General features: G+C 43.7%; 1 protein-coding gene across 1 annotated transcript in view; it reads left to right on the top strand.

The window, feature by feature from the left end:
- Positions 1-24,751, top strand: part of SDR16C5 (short chain dehydrogenase/reductase family 16C member 5) — an 86,535-nt gene that overhangs the window by 19,618 nt on the left and 42,166 nt on the right. Inside the window, exon 2 of the mRNA XM_073583972.1 lies at positions 11,638-11,997. Within this exon, the coding sequence (XP_073440073.1) occupies positions 11,677-11,997 (321 nt within the window). The 5' untranslated portion in view covers positions 11,638-11,676. The remainder of the gene's footprint in view (positions 1-11,637; positions 11,998-24,751) is intronic.

The following is a 24,751-nucleotide window of genomic DNA, read 5'->3' on the forward strand; positions in this document are numbered from 1 at the left end:
AAACCTCTGTTTGGACAAATAGCAGGACTCTGGATGGAAGGAGCACCACTTGAATTTTGGAACACAAATTTAGCTGAAATAGTTTACGAGTGCCATGTCTCCTTTGCAGGGACCCTAACGTGCCTAAACAGCAGAAACCGTTTGTTAACCACTTTCTCATGAGCACGACGATATCCCCACATTTGGTCAAAATATACTGTTTGGATACATGGCAGGTCTCGGGAAGGGAAGAAGCAACATTTGGTATTTGCAATGTAAATTTGGCTGGCATAATTGCAGACACATTGTCATTTGCAGAGCCCCTGAGGTACTAAAACAGCTGAAACCCCAACAAGTGACTCCATTTTGGATTCTAGACCCATCAAGGAATTCATCGAGGGATGTGTTAAGCATGTTGAACAAATAGGTAACTGTACTTCATAGAACCTTTTTAAAATGTAGATGTGAAAACAAAAATTTTTTTTTTTTCCACTAAAGGGCTGTTTTGCCCCAAATTTGTCATTTTGACAATGGATAGCAGGAGAAAACTTACCCCATAACTTTTTACACAGTTTCTCCTGAATGTGATATTACACCATATGTGATCAAATACTGCTGTTTGGGCACATGGCAGGGCTCAGAAAGGTAAGAGCGCTATTAGATTTTTAGTGCGTATATTTGTCTGGAGTATATTGTGAATGCCATGTTGCATGCCAAAACAGCGGAAACACCCCAAAAATGATTCAGATGATTCATGAAACTTTATAACATTAAATGTGAAAACCAGAAAAATTTACTTTTTTTTTTCCTCGATTGATTGTAGCGCCCCCCACATTGTACCCAGCTTGTGCTTCTGGCAACTGCACATGTCCAGAAGTGTCTCTCACTTCTAGACATGTGTAGTGCGCATCTGAAGCCAGGAAGCGTACACCCAGTTTCAGATGGGCAAACTAAGCTCACATCACCAAAACTACCAACCGTGATGATGCATATCTCTCCTCAAGGACCGGTTCGGCGGCCATCTTACACTGGCAATGTACATTGGATGGTTGTCAGCTGAACAGTGCTTCATGGCCAATCGTTTGACTGACAGCTATGTCCTCCAATAATATGTACGGGAATCGAAACCTTTAAAACACAAGCCTTTTATTTGAGGTTGGGATTTCGACAGAGGGGCTATCCTGACTACACCTTGAACGTGGCCTATGCACATGCCCTTGGTAGAGGAAGACAGTTACTCATTCAACCAAAGGAAAAAAAACTTGATGTGAAGGACACTATTGAAGTCATAGGCACATATGACAGGTGAATCAAATCTTTAGAATCCTTAACACACATTGGGGCGTTCTTAGAGCCGACAACAATCTGGCGGACGTTATTTCAAGAAACCCCAATGTCCCATTCAGAAAGGGTCGCTCACTAAAAGATCGTTTAGTGCATAGCCACTACAATAGACCTAAACGAGAAGTTACCTGGCTAGATGGGAGGCTATGCGGTACCTTCAAGTGTGGAGGTAGTTCCTTCTGTGATTGGATTCTAACATGCAGGGATTTTGTGAGCGCATCGAGTGGGAAAAAGATTCTTCATTAAGGATTTTGCCAACTGCAAGACCTCAGGGGTTGTTTATATGGCAGCACGGTGGCTCAGTGGAAGCGCTGGAGTCCTGGGTTCGAATCGCACCAAGGACAACATCTGCAAGGAGTTTGTATGTTCTCCCCGTGTTTGTGTGGGTTTCCTCCAGGTTCTCCGGTTTCCTCCCACATTCCAAAGACATACTGATAGGGAATTTAGATTGTGAGCCCCATTGGGGACAGTGATGATAATGTGTGCAAACTGTAAAGCGCTGCGGAATATGTTAGCGCTGTATAGGAAAGACGAGAAAGATAGAACAGAGAAAACGTATTGATGAGCTCCTGGAGGATAGAAGACACAAAAGGGACACCCCAATATCCCGTCATATTTGGGAGTGTCACCTGGGAAATGCTGGAGATTTATATTTTGTGTCTTAGAGGTAATCGGGGAGAAGACTTGGGACAGGCTCAGTCTGCAGAAGGGACACGGTTTATCTTTTTAGAATGGAGTCTGTCTCCCCTAAAGGTCTCATTGAGATGCTCACTCTTAGTTGTTTCATTTGGTTGTTTTCATTTTGGTAATTATTCCCTTTGTTATATTAGGATATCTAAAAATTTTAAAAAAAAAACATGTTTTCTTTACAGCCCTATGAGATGGAGTATTTCTAGGAATGGCCATCATTTATCATAGAGACCATTATCTGATTTATACATCAGTTGTACACGATTTTGGTTTTAAGGGTTAGTCTTTTTTATCTATAAAACCTATTCACAAGAAATATAGCCATAATCAGTACGGTAAATAATTATAAAACTTTATTACAAAATGCAAGAAGATATAAAAATTTTTTTACACAAGCACTAAGGCGACAAGATAGCAGGAGGAGATGAATGTGTAAGGCTATGTTCACACACAGCGTTGGTTTTCACTATAAAACCACTAAAAATAAGCTTCCCAGTCATTTCTATGCATTTTGCACTTTTTGTGCACATTGATGCGTTTTTTACCGCGAAAAAACCGTATCGCGGTAAAAACCGCACCATGCTAATTAATTTTGCGGATTTTTCCGCGGTTTTGGCTTCTTCCAGCGGTTTGAAACCGCTGCGGAAAAAAACGCATCAAAACTGCGCAAAAACCGCCGCGGAAAAATAGGTGCGGTTTCTGGGAAGGGATTCAGGTTTTTGAGCAGAAATTTTCTGCAACGTGTGCACTTAGCCTAAACATTATAAACAGTATATCAGGTAAGTAAAAGGGCAATTATATAAGGAGATAAATATCCATACAGTTAATGGTAAAATGACCAACAATCCTATGCACAGGAGCACTCACTTGGCCAAACGCTACTGTGTTCTCTGAGAAAGCTGCCGACTGACACCTTGGCCTGTATCTCAGAGAACAATACAATCGCCAGTCCACAATTGGACATGTGCGATCGACATCTCTCCTGACCATGAGTCGGTAGTCGTTCCCATACACATTTAGGCCGGTTTTACACGTCCTGATATTTCCAGTACCGGAGATATCCATGTCCGTGTGGAATCCGTGTGCTGTCTGCGTGTACCATCCGTGTGCTGTCCGTATGCTGTCCGTGTATTGAAAATATTTGTTTCAATGTTAACCCTATGACTTTTAAAATGCACACGGATGCCATCCGTGTGTGGTACATGTTTACACGGACCCATTGACTTTTATGGGTCCGTGTGAGCCGTGCTGTTGCTCAAAAACGGACATGTCAGCGTGTTTTGCACACGGACAAATGGTCCATGAAAACGCGCTGACATGTACATAGACCCATTCATATGAATGTGTCTTCTTGTGTCAGTGTCTCTCGTACGTGAGAAAACTGTCACCACACGTACCAGAGACACTGACGTGTGAAACCGGCCTTAGACTGTCAGCCAAATCCATCAATATCGGTGGGTTCAGCCGACTATAGTCTAAAATATATGGGGGCCTTTAATAAGGAGGGGGTCTGCAGATTTAATTGTGCTGAATTACCCCTAAAGTGTTAAATATCCGCAATTTTTCTAAAATAAATACAGTTGCAATTATGAACCCAATTAACTAAACAGTTCCTTTTAATATCTATATATATAAAACTAAATGTATGTATGTGTGTATCACCAACCAATCACAAAGCATCTTTCATTTCACCAGAGCTGTTCAAAAGAAGCTGAGCTGTGATTAGTTGCTATGAGTAACAGTTTTCATTGCAACCAATCAGTAAGCATCTCTCATTTCGCCAGAGCTGGTTAGGCCTGTTTCACACTTCAGTTTTTTAGTGTCAGTTAAAATCCGCCAAAATGGCGGAAAGCGGATCCGTTGCTAACTGATGTGAACGGATGCCACCGGACCGTTTTTTTGACGGATCCGATGAATGAAGAATTTTAAAGGAACCGCAGCCCGGGGAGGAGAGAGAGAGAGAGAGAGAAAAGGAGAGAGAGAGAGATTTTTTTTTTCACCCGCCAGAACAGACTTTAGGGTTAAATTTCCGGCTGAGTGAAGACTTTCGGGCATGCGCAGTGTGAAGTGCGGATCCTGCCGGCCAAAAAAAGTTACATGCTCCGTTCAGGCATGTCGGCGGACGGCAAAATTTTGACAGATCCGCAAAAAAACGGATCCAACGGATGGCCATCCGTCAAGATCCGCTGGTAATGCAACTCAATGGGAAAAAAAACGGATCCGCCAAACAAAATGGCGGATCCGTTTTTTTTGCAAAACGGCGGATCTTGACTGATGGACAAAAACTGAAGTGTGAAACAGGCCTTAAAAGAAGCTGAGCTGTGATTGGTTGCTATGAGCAAGTTTTCCCACTTGACAACACCTCAGCAGACACTGATATGGTGGGAGAAATCTAGCATCCCTGGGAACATAAGCTCCCAGCCATTGTCTGCCCCCCAGAAAGGAGCAGCGAGCACATGACAGAAATGAATCCCCCCTCCCGTGCCTATATACCCATCACACATCCTCCATACCTAACCGTCAAAGTGAAAAAACGGATCCATTGCAGATTTTCAAAAAACTGATGCATCGGATCCGGTTTTTGGACGGATCCGTCGCAGCAGCCAGTGTATGAAATTTAAAGGAACAGAACTCTGGAAAAGGGGAGAGAGAGAGACCCCAGGGTCTCTTAAAGGGATCATTGGTATGGAAGTTAGGGCAAATCCACACTGCACTTTGGTACTGACCCCAGGCCTTTCATAAAGGGATCTCCGGTATGGAAGTCAGGGCAAATCCATCCAGCGCTTTGGTTCTGACCCCAGGCCTCTCTTAAAGGGATCCCCGGTATGGAAGTCAGGGCAATTGCCTTCAAATGCTCTGGTACTGACCCCAGGCTCTCTTAAAGGGATCTCCTGTATGGAAGATAGGGCAAATCCCTCAGCGCTCTGATTCTGACCCCAGAGTTCTATTAAAGGGATCATTGGTATGCAAGTAAGGGCAAATCCACTCTGGGCTCTGGTTCTGATCCCAGGCTCTCTTAAAGGGATCCCCGGTATGGAAGTTGGGGCAAATCCACTCAGTGCTCTGGTTCTGACCCAAGGCCCCTTTTAAAGGGATCCCCGGTATGGAAGTGAGGGCAAATCCACTCTGCGCTTTGGTACTGACCCCAGGCCTCTTAAAGGGATCCCCGGTATGGAAGTTAGGACCGTTCCACTCAGCGCTCTGGTTTTGACCCCAGACTGACGGGCTGATGTGGGATATTAGGGGTAGTAGTCCGGTGGCTCTGGCTGATGGGATAATGTTGGATATTAGGGGGAGTAGTCTGGTGGCTGACGGGATGATGTGGGATATTGGGGGTAGTAGTCCAGTAGCTCTGGCTTACGGGATGTTGTGGGATATTAGGGGTAGTAGTCCGGTGGCTCTGGCTGATGGGATGATGTGGGATATTAGTGGTAGTAGTCCGGTGGTTCTGGCGGACGGGATGATGTGGGATATTAGTGGCAGTTGTCCGGTGGCTCTGGCTGACTGGATGATGCGGGATATTAGGGTTAGTAGTCCAGTGGCTTTGACGGGATGAAGTGGGATATTAGGGGTAGTAGTCTGGTGGCACTGGCTGACGGGACGATGTGGGATATTAGGGGTAGTAGTCTGGTAGCTCTGGCTGACGAGATGATGTAGGATATTATAATGAATGTGGCTATGCGGAGTGGGTGGGACTCTACACTCAGCTATATATATATATATATATATATATATATATATATATATATATATATATATATATATATATATTCATTATAATTTGTTATAACTAACCGTAGTTAGTTACTATGCCTGGGCAGCGCCGGGCTCTTCAGCTAGCAATATATAAACTGATTACAGGAATGGGTGGAGTGCGGGATGGACAGACAACAGGCTTGGTTTCCTTATTATATATATATATATATATATATATATATATATATATATATATATATATATATATATATATATATATATATATAATTTTATTTTTTTTAATCTAAAATAAGCAAGAAAGTTTGTCACTATTCCCCACTAATCTGGAAATACCATAGTTGTATGCCAGGGGACTACGATACTACAGTCACAGCCAAAAGTTTTGAGAATGACACAAATATTAATTTTTACAAAGTCTACTGCTTCATTTTTTCTAATGGCAATTTGCATATACTCCAGAATGTTATAAAGAGTGATCAGCTTAACAGCAATTACTTGCAAAGTCAATATTTGCCTAGAAAATGAACTTTATCCCCCAAAACACATTTCAACATCATTGCAGCCCTGCCTTAAAAGGACCAGCTAACATCGTTTCAGTGATTGCTCCATTAACACAGGTGTGGGTGTTGATGAGGACAGGGCTGCAGATCAATCTGTCATGATTAAGTAAGAATGACACCACTGGACACTTTAAAAGGAGGCTGGTGCTTGGCATCATTGTTTCTCTTCTGTTAACCATGGTTATCTCTAAAGAAACACGTGCAGTCATCATTGCACTGCACAAAAATGGCCTAACAGGGAAGAGTATCGCAGCTAGAAAGATTGCACCTCAGTCAACAATCTATCGCATCATCAAGAACTTCAAGCAGAGAGGTTCCCTTGTTGCCAAAAAGGCTCCAGGGCGCCCAAGAAAGACCAGCAAGCGCCAGGACCGTCTCTTAAAAGTTTCAGCTGCGGGATCGGGCTACCAGCAGTGCAGAGCTTGCTCAGGAATGGCAGCAGGCAGGTGTGAGTGCATCTGCACGCACTGTGAGGCGGAGACTCTTGGAGCAAGGCCTGGTCTCAAGAAGGGCAGAAAAGAAGCCACTTCTCTCCAGAAAAAACATCATGGACAGACTGATATTCTGCAAGAGGTACAGGGAGTGGACTGCTGAGGACTGGGGTAAAGTCATTTTCTCTGCTGAATCCCCTTTTCGATTGTTTGGGACATCTGGAAAACGGCTTATTCGGAGAAGACGAGGTGAGCGCTACCACGTCTTGTCTCATGCCAACTGTCAAGCATCCTGAAACCATTCATGTGTGGGGTTGCTTCTCAGCCAAGGGAATGGGCTCTCTCTCAGTCTTGCCTAAAAACACAGCCATGAATAAAGAATGGTACCAGAATGTCCTCCGAGAGCAACTTCTCCCAACTGTCCAAGAGCAGTTTGGCGATCAACAATGCCTTTTTCAACATGATGGAGCACCTTGCCATAAAGCAAAGGTGATAACTCAATGGCTCAGGGAACAAAACATAGAGATTTTGGGACCATGGCCTGGAAACTCCCCAGATCTTAATCCCATTGAGAACTTGTGGTCAATCATCAAGAGACGGGTGGACAAACAAAAACCTTCAAATTCAGACAAAATAAAAGCATTGATTTTGCAAGAATGGAATGCTATCAGTCAGGATTTGATCCAGAAGTTGATTGAGAGCATGCCAGGGAGAATTGCTGAGGTCCTGAAGAAGAAGGGTCAACACTGCAAATATTGACTTGCTGCATTAACTCATTCTAACTGTCAATATAACCTTTTGTTACTCATAATATTGTTGCAATTATATTTCTGTATGTGATAAAAACATCTGACAAACACACATAAAAACCAGCGGGCAGCAGATCATGTGAAAATATAATATTTGTGTCATTCTCAAAACTTTTGGCCATGACTGTAGCTAGGAGATGACTAATTGCCCCTTAGTTTTGTTCTAGTTCCTGTCATTTTGACTCCATTCTATCATCTACTGAATGTGAAACCTAGAAGTGGAAGTAAATGTAAAAAAAAAAAAAATGGAGAAGCTGTACTGACTAATCTAAACTTAGGCTAAGTGCACACTTACTTTTTTGCCCTGCGGATTTTTCCGCGCAGAATTGAAGAAATCCACAGGTCAAATGACCTGCATTTTTCCTGCGGATTTCTTCCTTTTTTCTTGCAGTTTTCTTGCGGTTTTTGTGCGGTTTCCCCCTGCGGATTTCCCCGTGCGGATTTGGAGAATGGAGCAGGTGGAAAACCGCACAAAAGAAGTGACATGCTGCATATTTTGAACCGCAACAAAACCGCGCGGAAAAATCTGCAGCGTCTGCACAGCGTTTTTTTTTTTTTTCTATTGATTAACATGCTACTGTACATCTCAATGCAGATATGCAGCGTTTCTGCGCGGTAAAATCCGCTGCGGATCTGCTGGAAATCTGCATCGTGTGCACATGGCCTCACACCGAAAAGGGTCAACCTCAGCTGCAATTTGATCCCTGATATAATTTGCATTTGTCGGATAAGAGTCTCCGTCATCACAATTCATTTAGAGGGAATGGTAAAAAAAAAAAAAAAAAAGTTTAATCACAAGGCTGTGTGCCCACGTTGCTTTTTTTTAAGCGCTTTTAGGTGCGCATTTCTGCAGCGGAAACGCTTAAGAAAAGCCTCCCATGTAATCATAATTGAATCCAGACATGTTGTGGTAATTGGTAATGGTGCGTTTTTTTCCGCTGCGGAAACGCTTAGCAGAAAAAAGCGCAGCATGTTCATTAATTTTACGGAAACGTGTGCGTTTCCGTATACATACAATTGTATTGCAAAAACGCTTAGGAAAACGCATGCTAAAAAGCGTCAAAAGCGCTTAATAAAACGCATGCGGTTTCCCGGGAAGAGGGTGTGCGTTTCCGCTCAGGAATATTCTGCTTCAAAAAAGCAACGTGGGCACATAGCCATAGTGTTTTGGCTGACTGTCTTTTGCATACAACAACAATAAACTATGGAATTACTACGTAGGTTTGGCATTTACCATTACTACCTGATCCTATACACTTATCGTCCCCTTATCATGTACAGTGCCTACAAGTAGTATTCAACCCCCTGCAGATTTAGCAGGTTTGATAAGATGCAAATAAGTTAGAGCCTTCAAACTTCACACAAGAGCAGGATTTATTAACAGATTCATAAATCTTACAAACCAAAAAGTTATGTTGCTCAGTTAAATTTTAATAAATTTTAAACATACAAGTGTGGGTCAATTATTATTCAACCCCTAGGTTTAATATTTTGTGGAATAACCCTTGTTTGCAATTACAGCTAATAATCGTCTTTTATACGACCTGATCAGGCCGGCACAGGTCTCTGGAGTTATCTTGGCCCACTCCTCCATGCAGATCTTCTCCAAGTTATCTAGGTTCTTTGGGTGTCTCATGTGGACTTTAATCTTGAGCTCCTTCCACAAGTTTTCAATTGGGTTAAGGTCAGGAGACTGACTAGGCCACTGCAACACCTTGATTTTTTGCCTCTTGAACCAGGCCTTGGTTTTCTTGGCTGTGTGCTTTGGGTCGTTGTCTTGTTGGAAGATGAAATGACGACCCATCTTAAGATCCTTGATGGAGGAGCGGAGGTTCTTGGCCAAAATCTCCAGGTAGGCCGTGCTATCCATCTTCCCATGGATGCGGACCAGATGGCCAGGCCCCTTGGCTGAGAAACAGCCCCACAGCATGATGCTGCCACCACCATGCTTGACTGTAGGGATGGTATTCTTGGGGTCGTATGCAGTGCCATCCAGTCTCCAAACGTCACGTGTGTGGTTGGCACCAAAGATCTCGATCTTGGTCTCATCAGACCAGAGAACCTTGAACCAGTCTGTCTCAGAGTCCTCCAAGTGATCATGAGCAAACTGTAGACGAGCCTTGACATGACGCTTTGAAAGTAAAGGTACCTTACGGGCTCGTCTGGAACGGAGACCATTGCGGTGGAGTACGTTACTTATGGTATTGACTGAAACCAATGTCCCCACTGCCATGAGATCTTCCCGGAGCTCCTTCCTTGTTGTCCTTGGGTTAGCCTTGACTCTTCGGACAAGCCTGGCCTCGGCACGGGAGGAAACTTTCAAAGGCTGTCCAGGCCGTGGAAGGCTAACAGTAGTTCCATAAGCCTTCCACTTCCGGATGATGCTCCCAACAGTGGAGACAGGTAGGCCCAACTCCTTGGAAAGGGTTTTGTACCCCTTGCCAGCCTTGTGACCCTCCACGATCTTGTCTCTGATGGCCTTGGAATGCTCCTTTTGTCTTTCCCATGTTGACCATGTATGAGTGCTGTTCACAAGTTTGGGGAGGGTCTTAAATAGTCAGAAAAGGCTGGAAAAAGAGATAATTAATCCAAACATGTGAAGCTCATTGTTCTTTGTGCCTGAAATACTTCTTAATACTTTAGGGGAACCAAACAGAATTCTGGTGGTTTGAGGGGTTGAATAATAAATGACCCTCTGAATAAACTTTTCACAATTTAAAAAAAAATTAAACAAAGAAATAACATTCTTTTTTGCTGCAGTGCATTTCACACTTCCAGGCTGATCTACAGTCCAAATGTCACAATGCCAAGTTAATTCCGAATGTGTAAACCTGCTAAATCTGCAGGGGGTTGAATACTACTTGTAGGCACTGTATGTATTGTAAAGTGGAGTGCTTTCTGGAATATATAGGTTTCACAATGTACAGAACTATGGAAGATAATGAATGGTGCGTCTAACTAGTACCGGTACTGTACTGGGGTCTGAACTGAGCTGCACCATAATGTTGTTGAAGATGTACCAGTGTTTGGCCTTCTTCATTTTTACATGTTGCATCCGTTTTTTAACCGGTGCCACACATACTTATTATAGCCCATGCCTCTGTGCACATATCCGTATTTTTACACAGACCGTGTCCTTGTAAACCACTGTTAGACATGTTTGGTTTTTTCCGGAATCACGGATGACAAGGGTCATTACAAGTCTACAGGTCCGGGTAAACCACATACAGCACATCTGTGTTCTGTGTGTATGTAACCTTGCAAAGTATAGGAGAAGCCTTGTAATTTCTTTTGCTATAGCGGAAAAACACGGACACCAGTGCCGGTTTTATATGGATGTGTGAAGGAGGCCTAAAGCAGTGTTCAGTTTGGTGGTATTCTCACGGATTTCTGGTACATGGCCGGTAACCGTTTGTAGTACAGTACATGTGGCTTTGGTTTGCAAAACCCAATCCACACATAGTTGCAGGGAAACCAGCCATTCCATTTCTTTGGCACAAATGACAAACTTTCACAGCAGATTTCACCCTCTACTGCAGATTTATGATTAAAAATATCTACTAAGTCTCTGTTCACATCACTATTCGGAAGCATTGAGGTATGCTCCAGGAGTGTTACTTTGACTTGCTCCTCATAAGATCACTGTATGCCAAGTGTGCCCTATTGGCATACCCCAAGGTTGTATGCATTGACATACATTTTTAACACTAGATAGAAAAGATTGATCTGCCACATTGGGGCATAAATACCATTATATTATGTTTTTTTAATGGCAGTAAATTGCCAACGGGTGCCACTGCATGCCATGCAATGAAATATGTAAGTGGCATATATTGTGGAATACCCAGAGTACACCCCCAAGGTGCCTGAAGAATGAGATCAAAGCCTAACCATGGTGGACTTTATGTTCTTCTGACGTTTAGTCCGGCTTCCTGCGTCCTCATGCTTATGAGGCTTTTCACACAGGTCAGGAGAGCCGGCCATCAGTCAGGGTACTGTGACCCGCGTACAGTTCAAGTTTCACAGACATTTGAAGCCATCCTAAGCACGTGCTAATGTTTGTTGTCCTTAATGTCCTCTGTGTTAATTGTGACTTTTCTTCTGCAGATTTTCCCTTCATAAAACGCCTACACACCTTCTTCCATCATGAACTTTTTCTTGGAGACGCTGAAAGTTTTGCTTCTTACAATTTATTTGCTCTTTGAGTCGATCATCTTATGGGTCCTCCCATCTAGAAGAAAGAATGTTGCTGGAGAACTGTTGCTTATTACTGGAGCTGGAAGTGGCATAGGACGTCTTATGGCGCTGCAGTTTGCCCGTCTCGGTGCTACCCTTGTGTTGTGGGATATCAATGAAGAGGGCAATAAGGAAACAAGCAGATTGGCTAAGAAAAATGGCGCTGTCCGGGTGCATACATATACATGTGACTGCAGCAAGAGGGAAGATGTTTACAGAGCTGCCGATCAGGTACATTTTATTTTTTTATTAAATTAACGAGCTAAGGCCAGGATCACATAGGGTTAATGCAGTCCATTCAATGCATAAAGTTGACACTGCATTAACGCTACTCCCATAACGTGGTCGCGTTATGTCATCCCGCTAGCGCAAATACTTCATCTGCGCTAGCAGTAACAGACCCTCGCACACTGCAGGCCGCGTCCGAGGGGCCGTCACAGAATGACGGCACATAGCTAACGGATGCCGATTATGGCATGCATTAGCGATACTCTCGTCTATTGCAGTGTATGGGTGCTTTAACGCATCCGTTACATAGCGTTAGTGCCGCTATGTAACGGATGCGTTAGGCTGGTTTCACATTTGCGTTTTTTAGCGCTGGAAAAAAACGCATATGTGCGCATGCGTTTTTTCCCCTATATTTAACATGGGTGCGCATACCTGCGCGCTTGTAAGCGCATGTATGCGATTTTCATGCGCTGCGTTTTTTTGGGGTGTGCGTTTGTATTTTCCAGACGCAGCATGTTGCATTTTTTGGCCCTGCAAAAAAGCGCATGCGCACATATGCGCACGTTTTGCGCTAAAAATGGCCATTATAGCCTATGGATGCGCATATGTGCGCACTGGCATGCTCATGTATGCGTTTTTTTGCATATGCGTTTTTTTTTTTTAACCATGGAATTTAGGGGTTTGGGTTAGAGTTAGGGTTAGTTAAGGGGGTTTAGGGTTAGGGTCAGGGTCAGGGTTAGGGTTGGGGTTTGGGTCAGGGTTAGGGTTAAGTATGGTTTGGTTAAGGGTCAGGGTTAGGGTCAGGATTAGGGTTAAGTATGGTTTGGTTAAGGGTTAGGGTCAGGGTTAGGGTCAGGGTTAGGGTCAGGGTTAAGTATGGTTTTGTTAAGGGTTAGGGTCAGGGTTAGGGTCAGGATTAGGGTTAAGTATGGTTTGGTTAAGGGTTAGGGTCAGGGTTAGGGTTAGGGTCAGGGTTAGGGTTAAGTATGGTTTTGTTAAGGGTTAGGGTCAGGGTTAGGGTCAGGATTAGGGTTAAGTATGGTTTGGTTAAGGGTTAGGGTCAGGGTTAGGGTCAGGGTTAGGGTCAGGGTTAGGGTTAAGTATGGTTTGGATAAGGGTTAGGGTCAGGGTTAGGGTCAGGGTCAGGATTAGGGTTAAGTATGGTTTGGATAAGGGTTAGGGTCAGGGTTAGGGTTAGGGTCAGGGTTAGGGTTAAGTATGGTTTTGTTAAGGGTTAGGGTCAGGATTAGGGTCAGGATTAGGGTTAAGTATGGTTTGGTTAAGGGTTAGGGTCAGGGTTAGGGTCAGGGTTAGGGTCAGGGTTAGGGTTAAGTATGGTTTGGTTAAGGGTTAGGGTCAGGGTTAGGGTCAGGGTCAGGATTAGGGTTAAGTATGGTTTGGATAAGGGTTAGGGTCAGGGTTAGGGTCAGGGTTAGGGTTAGGGTCAGGGTTAGGGTTAAGTATGGTTTTGTTAAGGGTTAGGGTCAGGATTAGGGTTAAGTATGGTTTGGTTAAGGGTTAGGGTCAGGGTTAGGGTCAGGGTTAGGGTCAGGGTTAGGGTTAAGTATGGTTAGGGTCAGGGTTAGGGTCAGGGTCAGGGTCAGGTTTAGGGTCAGGGTTAGGGTTAGTTAGGGTTTAGGGTTTGGGTTAGGGTTAAGTATGATTTGGTTAAGGGTTAGGGTCAGGGTTAGGGTTAGGGTTAGTAAAGTCATGGTTTGGGTTAGTGTGAGGGGCCACCTAATGTTGGAAAAAAACGCAAACGCGGTAAAAACGCACTAAAAACGCATACAAACGCATAAAAACGCTGCGTTTTTTTCATGCATGCTCATAAAAATGCTTGAAAAAAACGCAGCAGTTGTATGCTTTTGTATGCGTTTTTTCAATGCGTTTTTTTGCGGGAAAAACGCGCTGCAAAAAAAAGCAAGTGTGAAACTAGCCTTAAACGCACACTTTAGCGCTATGTGAACCCAGCCTTATATTGCAAAAAAACATTTAAAACATGTATTCTCTTCTGTCAAGCTGTTTTACGTTTATTAGATATTTTTCTGGGAAGGATTAATGATTTCAATAAGTGGGTGATAATCACATGAGGGCGTTGTCTTTGGGATTTCCAGACTCCTGCAAGAGCAGGGAAGGTGCCGCTGTATAAATGGACTCACTGGACATTCTGGAGATTTTGCCATTTTAGGATATGCAATAATGAGTAAGATCACTTGTTAGCAGTCACCTCATCATTACAGGCATCATTAAAATAAAAAGTGATTCAAAATAAAGCTAGCGCTACACATCCATGTGACACATTCATGTGCTGCTTGATTTTTTTTTTTGGGGGACAGTATTCGGACCCTTAACCCCTTCATGACGCGAGGTATTTTCATTTTTTTTTTTTCCGCTCCCATTCTTCCCAGAGCCATAACTTTTTTTTAATTTTTTTTTTTTTTTAAATTGAAAAAGACTAGCGTCAAAACGCGTAGATCTGTCTCACTTGTCCTACATGGAGCTGTAACTGCCTGCATGCATTCCACGCTGGATTTTTTTCTTAATTATTGCACTTTCATTTTTCTTGGTTGTTAGCGGACCTTTCTGCAGTATTTTAGATTCTTAACCCCTTTCTGCCATTATACGTACTATCCCATCCATGTGACCTGGGACTTAATTCCCATGGACCGGATAGTACGTCCAAGCGATCAGCGGCGCTCCCGGGGGGCGCCGCTGATCACGGCCGGGTGTCAGCCGATTATCATAGCTGACACCCGGCACTATGTGTCAGGGGCGGTCACAGACCGCCCCCGGCACATTAACCCATGGCACACTGCGATCAAACATGATCGCAGTGTACGGGGGGATTAGGGAAACATTGGCAGGGAGGGGGCTCCCTCCGTGCTTCCCTGAGCCCCCCGAGCAGTGCGATGTGCTGCGCTGCTCGGAGGGTCTCCTTCCCTGCAGGCCCCCAGATCCAAGATGGCCGTGGGGGCCTGCAGGGAGGCGGCTTCCTCATTGCCTGCTGAAAGCAGGCAGTGAGGAAGCCTGTGCAGCGCCTGTCAGATCGCTGATGTGACACAGCGCTGTGTGAAGTGTCAGATCAGCAATCTGACACTTCACAGTAATGTCTTCCCCTGGGACAAATTAATAAAGTAAAAAAAAAAAAGGTAAAAATAATTTATAAAAAAAATCCTTAAATTAAAAAAAAAAGTATTCCCTAATAAATTCATTTTTTGGAAATAAAAAAAATAAATAAAAGTACACATATTTAGTATCGCCGCGTCCGTAACGGTCCGCCCTATAAAACTGTCCCACTAGTTAACCCCTTTAGTGAACCCCTTAAAAAATAAGAATAAAAAACAAAGCAAAATACAATGCTTTATCATACCTCTGAATAAAAAGTACAATAACGCGCAATCAAAAAGACGGATATAAATAACCATGGTACCGCTGAAAACATCATCTTGCCCCGCAAAAAATGAGCCGCCATACAGCATCATCAGCGAAAAAATAAAAGTTATAGCTCGCAGAATCAAGCGATGCAAAATAATTATTTTTTATATAAAATTGTTTTCATTGCATAAAAGCGCCAAAACATAAAAAAGACCTAAATGAGGTATTGCTGTAATCGTACTGACCCGAAGAATAAAGCCGCGTTACCAATTTTACCACACGCGGAACGGTGTAAACGCACCCCCCCAAAAGAAATGTATGAAATGCTGGGTGTTGTTCATTCTGCGTCACAAAAATCGGAATAAAAAGCGATCAAAACATGTCGCGTGCCCGAAAATGGTACCAATAAAAACGCCAACTCGTCCCGCAAAAAATAAGACCTCACTTGACTCAGTGGGTCAAAATACGGAAAAATTATAGCTCTCAAAATGTGGTGATGCAAAAACTATTTTTACAATAAAAAAGCGTCTTTTAGCGTATGACAGCTGCCAAACATAAAAACCCGCCGTAAATAGTAAATCAAGCCCCCTTTATCACCCTCTTAGTTAGGGAAAATTAATAAAATTAAAAAAATGTATTTATTTCCATTTTCCCATTAGGGTTAGGGCTAGGGTTAGAGTTACAGTTAGAGTTAGGGCTGAGATTAGGGTTAGGACTGAGATTAGGGTTAGGGGTGTGTTGGGGTTGGAGTTAGAATTGGGGGTTTCCACTGTTTAAGCACATCAGGTGCTCTCCAAACGCAACATGACGTCTCATCTCAATTCCAGCCAATTCTGCATTGAAAAAGTCAAACGGTGCTCCTTCCCTTCCAAGCTCTGCCATGCACCCAGACAGTGATTTTCCCCACCACATATGGGGTATCAGCCTACTCAGGACAAATTGGACAACAACTTTTGGGGTCCAATTTCTCCTGTTACCCTTGGGAAAATAAAAAAATTGGGGACTAAAAGATCATGTTTGTGGAAAAAAATGATTTTTTTTATTTTCACGCCCAGGCGTTATAAACTTCTGTGAAGCACTTGGAGGTTCAAAGTGCTCACCACACATCTAGATAAGTTTCTTGGGGGGTCTAATTTCCAAAATGGGATAAGTTGTGGGGGATTTCAACAGTTTAGGCACATCAGTGGCTCTCCAAACGCGACATGACACATGCAGACCATTCCATCAAAGTCTGCATTCCAAAACGTCACTACTTCCCTTCCAAGCCCCGACGTGTGCCCATACAGTAGTTTTCTCCCGCATATGGGGTATCAGCGTACTCAGGACAAATTGAACAACAACTTTTTGTGTCCAAGTTCTCCTGTTAACCTTGGGAAAATAAAACAATTGGGGACTAAAAGATCATGTTTGTGGAAAAAATATGATTTTTTTTATTTTCATGCCCGGGTGTTATAAACTTCTGTGAAGCCCTTGGGGGGGTTCAAAGTGCTCACCACACATCTAGATAAGTTCCTTGGGGGGGTCTAGTTTCCAAAATGGTGTTTAGGCACATCAGGGGCTTTCCAAACGCGTCATGGCGACCGATCTCAATTCCAGCCAAAAAAGTCAAATGGCCCTGCTTACCTTCCGAGCTCTGCCATGCGCCCAAATAGTGGTTTACGCCCACATGTGGGGTATTGGCGTACTTAGGACAAATTGCACAATAACTTTTGGGGTCCTGTTACCCTTGGGAAAATAAAAATTGGGGTGAAAAGATCATTTTTGTGGAAAGAATGATATTTTTAATTGTATGGCTGTACGTTATAAACTTCTGTGAAGCCCTTGGGGGTTCAAAGTTCTCACCACACATCTAGATAAGTTCCTTGGGTGGTCTAGTTTCCAAAATGGTGTCATTTGTGGGGGGTTTCCACTGTTTTGGCACATCAAGGGCTTTCCAAACACGACATGGCGTCCGATCTCAATTCCAGCCAAAAAAGTCAAACGGCGCTCCTTCCCTTCCGAGCTCTTGCCATGCGCCCAAATAGTTGTATACCCCCACATATGGGGTATCAGCGTACTCAGAACAAATTGCACAATAACTTTTCCAGTCTAATTTCTCCTGATACCCTTGGTAAAATAAAAAATTGGACCTGAAGTAGTTTTTTTGTGGAAAAAGTTAAATGTTCATTTTTTTTAAAACATTCAAAAAATTCCTGAGAAGCACCTGAAGGGTTAATAAACTTCTTGAATGTGGTTTTGAGCACTTTTTGAGGGGTCCAGTTTTTAGAATGGTGTCGCTTTTGGGTATTTTATATCATATAGACCCCTGAAAGTGACTTCGGATGTGATGTGGTCCCTAAAAATAAATTGGTGTAAAAATGAGAAATCGCTGGTCAACTTTTAACCCTTATAACTTCCTAACAAAAAAAAATTTTGGTTCCCAAATTGTGCTGATGTAAAGTAAACATGTAGGAAATGTTATTTATTAAGTTTTTTTGCGTGCCATATGTCTGATTTAAGGGCATAAAAATTCAAACTTGGAAAATTGCGATATTTTCAACATTTTCTCCAAATTTCCGTTTTTTTCACAATTAAACGCAAGTTATATCAATGAAATTTTACCACTAACATGAAGTACAATATGTCACGAGGAAAACAGTGTCAGAATCACCGGGATCCATGGAACCGTTCCAGAGTTATGACCTCATAAAGGAACAGTGGTCAGAATTTTAAAAATTGGCCTGGTCATTAACGTGCAAACCACCCTTGGGGGTAAAGGGATTAAAGGGAATCTGTCACCCCATTTTCGGCCTATAAGCTGCGGCCACCGCCATCGCTTATCTATAGCATTCTGTAATGCTGTAGATAAGTCCCCGATGTATCCTGAAAGAGAAGAAAAACAAGTTAGATTATACTCACCGAGGGGCAGGTGCGATGGGTGTCATGGTCCGGTTCGGTGCCTCCCGTCTTCTAGAGATGTCGTCATCCTCGTTACTTCTGCCGCGGTTAATGCGCAGGCGTACTTACTCTGCCCTGTTGAGGGCAGAGTAAAGTACTGCAGTGCGCAGGCGCCAGAAAAGGTCAGAGAGGTCCAGCGTGTGCCCACTGCAGTACTTTACTCTGCCCTCAGGGCAAAGAAAGTACACCTCTGCAGGAGCTGCGGCAGAAGTAAGAAGGAGGACGTCCTCTCTAGAAGATGGGTGGCGCCGGACCGCGACACCCATCGGAAAAGCAGTTAACTGTCCGTCATAGGCTGGGGGTACAGATAATTCTTAAGTCGGGCAGATGTCCAAACGCAGTGTCCAGCCATGCTGCACTTATATTCTTCGGTAATCAACTAATTACAACTAATTACAAGTATTTTAATCTGCTTCAAAGAATTATCACAGCAATATTTTAGAGTCCAAAATCCTGCCGACAGGTCCTCTTTTAACAATCACTCAGATGTGAATCTAGCCTAAGGGAAAAGTAAAACTGCTGTATAACTCGGACGATAATCACAACGAGTGCATGGGGACTGACAGTCGGCTTTCCTGACCCGAGAATGATGTATTTCTAAACAGCTGTCACTTTCTGGTCGGGAGAGCCGCCAGCTAGTCCTTGCACTGCGTTGCTATCCTTGCCCAAGGTGTATGCCCATCTGACTCCTCCTTAAGAGTGATTTCCCTACTTTAGACATGTAAGCTTATGTAATTTATCTGCCATTTTTTACCTGACTAGTGGTTTTAAACAAATTGAAATGAAAGATGAAACTTTTTTGTACTTCTCCTTTATTACTAAAAGAGGGAGAGGGGGAGGAATGTGGTTAGCTCACCCCACCCTCCGTTGTCACAGTCTAGTTCCACTGCATAGTGACTTTAAGGCTGTGTTCACACACAGTGTTTTTTTTTTAGCGGTTTTTGCCGCGGTTTTCACTATAAAACCGCTAAAAATAAGCTTCCCAGTTATTTCTATGCATTTTGCACTTTTTGTGCACATTGATGCGTTTTTTACCGCGTAAAAACCGCAGCATGCTAATTAATTTTGCGGATTTTTCCGCGGTTTTGGCTTCTTCCATGCGGTTTGAAACCGCTGCGGAAAAAACGCATCAAAAACGCGCAAAAAATGCCGCGGAAAAATAGGTGCGGTTTCTGGGAAGGGATTCAGGTTTTTGAGCAGAAATTTTCTGCAACGTGTGCACTTAGCCTTATACGTTATCGTAGAGCACGCTGACTGCATTCTTACATGGAAGTCCGGGATTATTACGGTCTTAATTTGGACATCTTAAAACTAAGCCAGGCAGAGACGGCCATAAGCTTGGAGTATTTTGCTCTTCCTTAAACCACCTCTTGATTGGCTAATTTCAGACTAATATATTGCTTCAAAAACTAGATGTAGTTAAACCCTTTTGATACAGGGCAGATTTGAAAAAAATTTGGCCTAGCACTCGTCTTGAACATTGGAATATTTCAAAATCTCTCCAGTGATTTTTTTTTTTTTTTTGAGGACACATTTATACTTTTGTTTATGGTAAATTTAGGTCAATTTATGTTTTATTTATGAAAATATTAAACGTTTAACTTTTCTTTTTTTTTTAATCCAGATAGTCACACCACACAAAATGGTTAAATAATAAGTGATTTATTTGGAATTTGCAAAGGCATTTGATACTGTACCACATAACAGCCTTATACTGAACCTACAGAAGCAAGGACTAGGGAAAACTATAGCCAGATGGATAAGGAATTGGCTTAAATGATGGGAAACTGAGTCGTCATAAATGGTACATCCTCCAAATGGGATATAGTCAACAGTGGGGACTGCAGGGATCTGTGCTAGGACTGAATCTTCTGAATCTCATTATTAACCCCTTCACCCTGGGCTATTTTCCATTTTTGCATTTGTTTTTTTGCTCCCCTTCTTCCCGGAGCCAAAATTCTTATTTTTTAATTTTACCGTCAATATGGCCATGTGAAGGCTTGTTTTTTGCGGGACAAGTTGTACTTTTTAACGACACCATTGGTTTTACCATACTGGGGGATAAAAAACACTAAAGTTTGTTAATGCAATTTTTTTTTTAATTATTTCTGAGACTCGTAGCATCTCCGTTTTCTCCTTCGTCTCATTGGGGGACACAGAGACTGTGGGTGTGTGCTACTGCCGTCTGGAGGCCGACACGAAGTATACAAAAAAACAAGTTAGCTCCTCCTCCGCCGCATACACCCTCGCCCCGATAGCGGGCGGAAACCAGTTTTTTGCTTAGTGTCTGATGGAGGCACACGCAGTCTGGGTCTCACAAGACTATTTTTTTTTTTTTTTTAATATTTTCTTGCTATGAAGAGGAGACAGGGGCGACAGACCCTATTGAAAGGGTCCGATCTCCCCCAAACATCAACGGGCGAGCACGCGCGAGTATCACCTCCGCGTATCCTTTCCCGCACCGAGGGACATCTCTGGGACTTTTCCCCAGACATCTATTTTTTCTTTTTTATTTTTGAGAAGATATGACAGGGGCAATGCATCCTATTGAAAGGATCCGATTTCCCCAAACCATCAGCGGGCGACCACGTGCGAGTGTCCCTCCACGTTTCCTCTCCCGCGACGTGGGGGCTCCCATACCTGTTTCCCCCGCTGCCTCTTCTCCCGAGGGTAATCAGAAAGATCAAGATAAGAGGGTTCCGGCAATTCTGCTGGCTCCAGACTGGCCCCGTCGAGCTTGATACGCGGATCTAGTACAGCTCCTCGCAGACGTGCCATGGCGTCTACCGGAACGGCCATACTTACTGTCCCAGGGGCCGATCTACCACCCGAACTTAGGGGCCCTGTGTTTGACGGCATGGCCGTTGAATCCTGGGTTCTGACCCAGGCGGGGTTTGGGCGTGAAGTGGTGGCTACGTTGGTTAGCGCCCGGAAGCCGGCCTCTGCGAGGATCTATCATAGTACTTGGAAGGTTTTCTTTCTCTGGTGTCGAGAGCACGGGGTTGCGCCTCTGTCCTTCTCGGTTCCCAACATCCTGGCTTTTCTGCAGTCAGGCCTAGACGCAGGTTTGGCCCCAAGTTCCCTGAGGAGACAGATCTCGGCCTTGTCTGTCTTGTTGCAGCGAAAGATCGCTAGCAATATGCAGGTCAAGACATTCATTCAGGGGGTCTCGCATTTAGTGCCCCCCTTTAGAGCTCCCTTAGACGCCTGGGACCTTAATCTGGTTCTGGGTGTCCTGCAGGAAGCTCCTTTTGAGCCATTGCAGGAAGTCGGATTGCCATACCTTACCAGGAAGGTCGTGTTTTTGGTAGCTATAACATCTATTAGGCGGGTCTCGGAATTGGCAGCCCTATCCTGTAGAGCGCCGTTTCTGACCTTTTTTAAGGATAAGGTAGTCTTGAGACCACCTCCGCCGTTCCTGCCGAAGGTTGTGTCCTCGTTCCATATTAATGAGGACATCGTTTTGCCTTCGTTTTGTCCAGCCCCAGTACACAGAGTAGAGAAGGCACTCCACACGCTGGACCTAGTAAGGGCCCTCAGGAGGTATGTGTCGAGGACAGCACCTTTTCGCCAGACAGACTCGTTGTTTGTGATCCCCGAAGGGCGCAGGAAGGGGCTCGCAGCCTCACGGTCGACCATAGCCAGATGGATTCGCCTTACTATTCAAGAGGCTTACCGTATTAGAGGCGCGCCAGTTCCATCTGGAATAAGGGCGCACTCGACTCTGGCAGTGGGCGCCTCTTGGGCGCTTTGGCATCAGGCTTCGGCAGAGCAGGTATGCAAGGCGGCAACGTGGTCAACCCTGCACACGTTCTCTAAGCATTACAATGTGCATACTCAGGCTTCGGCGGATGCGAGCCTGGGTAGGAAAATTCTCCAGGCAGCGGTGGCACACCTTTGAACAGGTAGGCATGCGGTGTGGATTGATGAGTTGCTCCCACCCAGGGACTGCTTTGGGACGTCCCACAGTCTCTGTGTCCCCCAATGAGACGAAGGAGAAACATGGATTTTTGTGAGTACTCACCGTAAAATCCTTTTCTCCGAGAATTGGGGGACACAGCACCCACCCTAATAGCCAGTTGGCTTTTGTTTATTTTAATTGGTATAATTCTTTATCGTAGGGTGGTCCTTTTTTCAGACATATGATTTTCTGCGGTAAGGCTAATTCGCTTTCAGCTTCTCCTACTGCTTTTGCACTAAACTGGTTTCCGCCCGCTATCAGGGCGAGGGTGTATGCGGCGGAGGAGGAGCTAACTTGTTTTTTTTGTATACTTAGTGTCGGCCTCCAGACGGCAGTAGCACACACCCACAGTCTCTGTGTCCCCCAATGAGCGTCTCGGAGAAAAGGATTTTACGGTGAGTACTCACAAAAATCCATGTTTTTTTGTGATCTAGGGCCGGGTGACGGCTTATTTTTTTGTGCTGAGCTGACGTTTTTATTGCTATCATTTTGGTGTAAATACAATGTTTGATCACCCATTATTACATTTCAGTGTACTGTTGCGGCAACCAAAACTTTGTAATTCTGGAGGTTTTTTCTCATTGCGCTGTTTAACAATCAAATTAATTCTTTTAATATATTGATCAGGCGATTCTGAATGCAGCAATGCCAAATATATGTAATTTTTTTTAAATTTATTTTTAACAGTTTTAGTTTGAATGGGGGGTAAGTTTAAACTTTTATATTTTTAAAAACTTTTTTTTACATTACACTTGCTTCAATTGTCTCCATGGGAGACTAGAAACTGCAATCATCTGATCGCTTGTGCTACACAACTGCTAGGAGCGTCAACTGCATGCCAACCCATTGGCGACCCGTGGTCATGTGATACAGATGGGATTAGTAATGAGTTTCTGGCGATCGTGTTTAAATGCTGCTGTCAGAGATTGATAGCAGCATTTAGCAGGTTAACAGCCACGGTTGGATCGCAATTCCACCCACAGCTGTTGTGGGCACATGTCAGCTGTTGAAATCAGCTGACCTGCTGGAAAAGATGTGGGCTCGATTCCAGATTCCACATCATGTTGTAAATTAGTTCATTACCTTGTGGATGGGATTGAGAGTAAAGTGTTAGTCTTTGCTGACGACACCAAACTATGTAGGACAATAAAAAGTGACCTCAATATTTCAAAACGATCTGGATAAAATGACTGAATGGGCAAACATTTTGAAAATGAGGTTTAATGTAGATAAATGTAGAGTAATGAACCTAGGACAGAGAAGTTCTACAACTGCATATACATAAAGGCTGTGTGCACATGTTGCTTTTTTTTTTGCATTTTCGCAGCGTTTTTCCGCTGCGGAATCGTCGCGAAAATGCATCCTATGGGATTCCACAATGCTGTGATAATGCTGCGGATTTTTCCACTGCGGAATCGCATAGCGGAAAATCCGCAGCATGCCCATTATTTTTGCAGAATCGCGGCGATTCCGCACCCATAGGAATGCACTGATCCGCTTACTTTTCGCATGTGGCTATGCCCACCATGCACAAAGTAAGTGGATCATGTGTGGATGGTACCCAGGGCCTGGAGGAGAGGAGACTGTCCTCCAGGCCCTGGGCACCATAATCCTGTAAAAAATAGAATAAAACTAAAAAATAGAGATATAATCACCCTCCAGCGGCCCCCAAAGTCCTTCCCGCCTCTCACCACGCTCCCAGCATCTTTCGGTCCCAGTAATGCTTTACGCGAATGACTGCTGATGATGTCACGCTCACGAGCGTGACATCATCTCGGATCCTTCGCACAAAGCATTACTGGGACCGAAAGATGCCGGAAGCGCCGCAGAGCAGATCGGGGCCGTCGGAAGGTGAAAATAACAATATTTTTATTTATTTTTTATTATTTTAACATCCTATCTATCACATCTCCAAGTGATGCTAATTACTTGTAATGCGAAAGCATACTGCAAGCAAAAAACGCTTGCAAAACGCTTGTTTTTCGCGGGAAAAACGCATGTGTTTTACCCGCGGCGGGAGTGCGGAAATGTTGCGGAAATTTGTGGGTCCATAGCCTAAATGGGAATATACTCGGAACTACAGAACAGGAGAAGGACTTGGGTATTCTGGTTCCAAGCAAGCTGAGCAGCAGTACTCAATGTCAATCAGCAGCTGCAAAAGCAAACAATATTTTAGGATGTATAAAGAATTAAAATCCTGTGGTCTAAACGTATTATTACCCCTTTATAGATCACTTCTGAGGCCACATCCAGAATGTGGGATCCAGTTTTGGACTCCATATTTAACCCTCCATCAGGAACAATATCTTTACTAACGAGTTAGGGAATAATGTGCCTGTCAGGCGCAGGCTAGAAAAAATACCTATATCTAATTTTTGCAATTTCAGTGCTCCTAAAAGTGATCAGTGACCTTCATAGAGATGTAATAAAAGAGACTACACATAATCAGGTGCAAAAAAAGACCATTTATTTAACATAAAAGTA

Source organism: Dendrobates tinctorius, unplaced genomic scaffold, assembly GCF_039654945.1.
Source record: "Dendrobates tinctorius isolate UK_male_01 unplaced genomic scaffold, ASM3965494v1 ptg000082l, whole genome shotgun sequence".
Lineage (NCBI taxonomy): Eukaryota > Metazoa > Chordata > Amphibia > Anura > Dendrobatidae > Dendrobates > Dendrobates tinctorius.